Raw genomic sequence first — 5185 nt, 5'->3', positions numbered from 1 at the left:
TTTTTTCCCCGCAAATTATTATTTTTTTTTTTTTAATATTTTTATTGTTTTTGTTTCCAATAAAACTGATTCGTATATATTTTTTAAGTTTTCTCAAGAAAAAAGTCACTAATTTAAGGAAAAATGCAAGCGCGCCCCATGGCTAACAGCGTTCCAATTAGGGACAGTTCGACTCCGACACAGTTCGAATTTCGCGCAGTTCGATTCTGCTCTTGTTCTGTTTTGACACATGTTCGATTTTAGGTCTGTTCGATTTTGGAAGCGTTCGAATTCGTCGTACCCCCAAAAATTTCGATGAAAAGTTCGAAAATTCAGTCAAAAACTTGAAAATCGATGAAACTTATTGATTTTTAAGGCTTTTTTTGGTCATTTTTCAGGAAAATCCCCCCAAAAAATGGCTATTTTTACCTTGAATGCCACAAACGGGTCCTTGTCTGTACCCCGCTCCACTGGCACCGTCTCATAGCAATTGCCAATGCGAATACCGTATTTTCCGCCTGCATCATAGTATGCCGGCTCCAGCGAGATCACTTGTTCAGCCACTACCAATCCATTGCTATCAGCACTGCTCTCTGGCTCACCTATAACTACTGATAGGGCTTTTAAGGGTATCGAAATGTGCGAAAAATCATGTACAGTGGCTAGAAGTGGTGCGGAGAATTTTTCGAACATTCATAACTTTGTTCAAAATCGCTCAATTGACTTGAAATTTTGCATGGGAATAGCTGTAAAATCCAAAAAATATACAAATTTTTTTCGGTTTTTTGAAAATTTCCCATATTCAGAATTTTTCAGCTGATTTATGGAAATAATGCCAACACATACCTTTTGTGCTCTGAGCATCATAACTCGAGAGCCCGACTTCCAAAACTCTTTAAAAATTTTTTGTTGCATATTTGGACACTGAGAATCATTTGACATCTAAAATCAAAGCCAGAAAAAAATCTGAAAAAAGTTTTTTTTTTGGATTCTCTGACCACTGATACATCTGAAATTTCTCTGAATATTCTGATAGTGAGAAACTTTCAAAAAACCGATTTTTCTGTTTTTGGATTTTACAGCTATTCTCATGCAAATTTTCAAGTCAATTGGGCCATTTTGAACAAAGTTATGAATGTTCGAAAAAATTCTCCTCACCACTTCTCGCCACTGTATATTAACATAAAATTGACTTTTACGACCGACCGCGGCCGGCTCTCTTACCCTGGGTATCCCTGATATTCAAACAATGCCCCACACCATGTCCGGTCGCCTGTGAATTATCCAATCCCACATTCCACAGCTCCTTCTTCGCGAACACATCCAACCGACTTCCAAACGTCGAATGAGGTGGGACATGGGCACTTGCCACGTTGATGTGCCCCCGGAGCACTGCTGTGTAGTTCAGAGCGAACTCTTCAGTTGGATCGGTGTTGCAGAAGGTTCTGGAGACACTGCTGGTCCCATTCACATAATGACCACCGGATTGGAAGAGAAATTGGTGGAGATGGCACTCTCCGAGTTCTGATATGATACGATTCGGGTCCGGGTCATGGACAGCGGACGACGAGTTCTCTCCGGATGAGAAGAGCGTCGGACAGCTGAGACCCTCGTAGGTCTTCTGGTTTCTCTTGAATTGTTCCAGTTTTTGGACCATATCTACTTCGGTGTATTGTCGTTTGAGGTCCAGCATCTCTCGATCCAACCAGGAGAGGAATTCCACGATGGCTACACTGTCACGGAGCTGAAATTTAGAAAATTTCCGATTTTTTGGAATTTCCGGGAATTTCAGATTATTCGGAATTTTCTATTTGTAATATTAAAAATTCAAAATTTCGGAACTTTTTGAATTTTTTGAAATTTTCAGAATTTTTGAAATTTTCGGAATTTTCGAAGTTTTCGGAATTTTTTGAAATTTCGGAATTTTCAGATTTTTCAGAATTTTTGAAATTCTCTGAATTTGTGAAATTTTCGGAATTTTCGAAGTTTTCGGAATTTTTTGAAATTTCGGAATTTTCAGATTTTTCAGAATTTTTGAAATTCTCTGAATTTGTGAAATTTTCGGAATTTTCGAAGTTTTCGGAATTTTTTGAAATTTCGGAATTTTCAAAATTTACGGAATTTTTTGAAAATTTCAGAATTTTCAGTTTTTTAATAATTTTTGTTCAATTTCTTTGGAACTTTTCGAAACTTTCAGAATTTTTGAGATTTTTGGGAATTTTTGAATTTTTTCTATAAATTTTGGGATTTTCAGATTTTTAAAATTTTTGAAATTATAATTCTTTTTCGGAATTTTTCCTTTTTTTCAAAAAATTTTTAGATTTTTCGAATTTTTCGAAACTTTCAGAATTTTCGGAATTTTTCGAAATTTTCAAAATTCTCCAATTTTTACCAAAATTAAACAAAAATGCTCGTACATTACTAGCTCTCATCCCGTTCATCTCAATTCGATTCTTCTTCGATTTGATCTCCTTAACAATCGAATTCGCAATTCTCGAGTACTCTCCAAACACACTTCCAATCCATTGATTGGTCTCCTGTCCCAGATGCACCATGGGCGGATTATACGCATTTTTGGCCGCTTCCAACCAACACCAAACGAATTCATACACCTTTCTGTAGGCGTGAAATTTGACGTCGAAACGGTTGAGATGAGCCTGCGCCTCTTTGTCCAGTTTCACCAAATCGATAAACAAGTGAGCGTCGTGTTGAGTGACAAACAGATACGAATAGGTGAGAGGGCTGAATGGCAAATCGTTGCCACGTAGATTCAGAAGCCACATGACGTCTTCTAGAGAGCAGATCATCGCTGCGGTGCATCGCTGAGCCGAGAGCTCTTCACGGAGACTTGATAGTTTTCGAGACGGAGATTTCCCAGAAGTTTGAAGACTTTGAATCTTCACTGCGTCGCCTTCACGGTACGGACGATCGGTCCAGAAGGTGTCGATGAGATTCTCGGCAATTGGGACCAATTCGATGCCGTAGGGTTGGAGTTGGGTGGTGGTGGTGATGTAGAAGGCTGGAATTATGTTTTTGGGGATGCTGGGATGCTGAGATGCTGAGATTCTGAGATTCTAAGATTCTAAGATTTTGAGATTCTAAGATTCTGAGATTCTGAGATTCTAAGATTTTGAGATTCTGAGATTCTGAAATTCTGAGATTCTGAAATTTCAAATTTCGTTAATTCTGAGATTCTAAGATTTTGAGATTCTGGGATTCTACTATTCTGGGATTCTGAAAGTCCGGAATTCTGGGATTTTGAGATTCTGAAGTAAGATTATCTGGGATTTCCGGATTTTTGGAATTTTGAATATTTTTTTTTGGAATTTTTGTGATTTTTCAGATTTTGAAATGTTCGGATGTTTCTTTGAATTTTGGATTTCCATAATCTCAGAATTTCACATTTTCAGAAGGTTAGAATCTTAGAATTCCGGATTTTCAGAATTTCGGATTTCCCAATTATCAGAATTCTGTAAATTTCGATTTTACAGAATTTCTAATTTTCAGAGTACCTGGTTTTCAGAATTGAACAATTTCAAAATTTCAGAATCTTAGAATTTCGAATTTTCCGAAATTGGGATTTTCAGAATACTGGATTCTTGGAATATCAGAACTTCGATTTTCCAAAATTTCATATCTTCAGAATCTCAAAATCTCTGAATTTTTGAATTTCAGAATTTCAGAATCTCAGATTTCCAGAACTTCGAAATTCCGGGATTTTCAGAATTTCAGATTTTCAGAATACCTGGTTTTCAGAATTCAACAATTCCAAAATTTCAGAATCTCGAATTTTCCAAATTTGGGATTTTCAGAACTTCGAATTTCCGGGTTTCAGATGCAAAAAAAAATCCCAAAAAATTCAAATATCCAAAACATCTCTAAAATTAAAAAAAAAACCCGGAAAATCCCAAAAATGCCGAAACCTCAAAAAAATGAAACCCAAATAGAATCTTAGAATTTCAAAATCCCAAAATCTCAGAATCTTAGAATCTCAGAATCTTAGATTTCCAAACCCTTACAATATGTCAAAAGCGTCGGATCGAATCCAACATAATCTCCTCGTTTCAACTCCTGTGCCAACCAATCCCCAATCTTTTCCGTGCTGCGATCATCCTTATTTTTCACCACCCACGCCTCTTTATTCAATTCTCGACACCCGATTTTATAATGGCAATTGTCGGTCCACAGAACCGCTTTCTCTTTAGAAACCACAGCCGTTCCATACGTTCCACTGAATTCCGACAGGAATTTCAATCTGGCATAGTGCTCGGGTATTTGCTCATTCTGATGAGCATCCGTATACGGTACAATGTAGGCAGCAAGATTATGAACATATTTAAAGCGTTCTCTGAGCATTTTGAGCTTCTCCACAGCCGGTGGGACCTCAGCAATTGGATCGGTTCTCTTCCAGAAGCCATCAATGTTACACATTCCCATACAATCACGATCCTCGCAAAATAAAAGGTCCAGAGTGGCTGTTGGCTTTGGTTTGTAGGTTTGGAGGACGGCGGTGTCTAGAGTGCTCCAGGATTTATAATAGTATGCGTGACGGGCGTATTTCGCTCGATCCAGACGATCGATGGAACGGATAAAGGCTCGACAGGTCTGGCGGATGCATTCGATGTGTGCGGTCACTTTTTCTGCGGTCTGGAATAGAAGATTTGGGATTAAAGGTGGTGAATACAGATCCGAATTTTTCTTTTCCCTTTGTAGAAATTTTTCAGAAATTCGAAAAAAATTGAATTTTTCGAATTGCTGAAGTTTCAGATTTCGCAGTTTTATGGCTACTTTCACACCAATTTTCGGCTTTTTTAATCGACGTTTCAAATTTTTAGTTGCAGAATTTCGAATTTTCACAAATTGAAAACCAAATTAAATGCTTGAAATCTGTTGAAAAATCACTGAAAAAAGTTCAAATTTCTCTTTTTTTTTATTGCATCAATATGTGCAGAAATGCATGTAGATTGACATAGAAATAAAGAAAAAATGCAAAAAAATTTCTTCATCGAGAAAAACGCATCGAAAAATAGGCAGAAAGCCCTTAGGGACGAGCTTTTTTCGCTTGTTTTTCTAGGCCACCCGGTGAGAAAAAGCGCACGAATTCAAACTTTCAAACATTTCTCTTCACTGTTTTTTTCAGGGTTTTCGATGTATCTGGGAGAAAAATCAACAAAGACCTTGAAAAATCTTGAAAAAAAAAGAAAAA

General features: G+C 37.2%; 1 protein-coding gene across 1 annotated transcript in view; it reads right to left on the bottom strand.

Moving 5' to 3' along the window:
* CBG01440 overlaps nucleotides 1-5185 on the bottom strand; it is a gene marked incomplete at both ends in the record, with an annotated part of 10465 nt that overhangs the window by 2040 nt on the left and 3240 nt on the right. The window contains 4 exons of the mRNA XM_045236863.1: nucleotides 409-581; nucleotides 1204-1723; nucleotides 2391-2998; nucleotides 3999-4626. Of these exons, the coding sequence (XP_045091837.1) occupies nucleotides 409-581; nucleotides 1204-1723; nucleotides 2391-2998; nucleotides 3999-4626 (1929 nt within the window). The remainder of the gene's footprint in view (nucleotides 1-408; nucleotides 582-1203; nucleotides 1724-2390; nucleotides 2999-3998; nucleotides 4627-5185) is intronic.

This window comes from Caenorhabditis briggsae, assembly GCF_000004555.2.
Source record: "Caenorhabditis briggsae complete genome, chrV, whole genome shotgun sequence".
NCBI lineage: Eukaryota > Metazoa > Nematoda > Chromadorea > Rhabditida > Rhabditidae > Caenorhabditis > Caenorhabditis briggsae.
The sequence above is the reverse complement of the archived record's forward strand: the minus strand, read 5'-3'. Positions and strand labels throughout refer to the sequence as shown.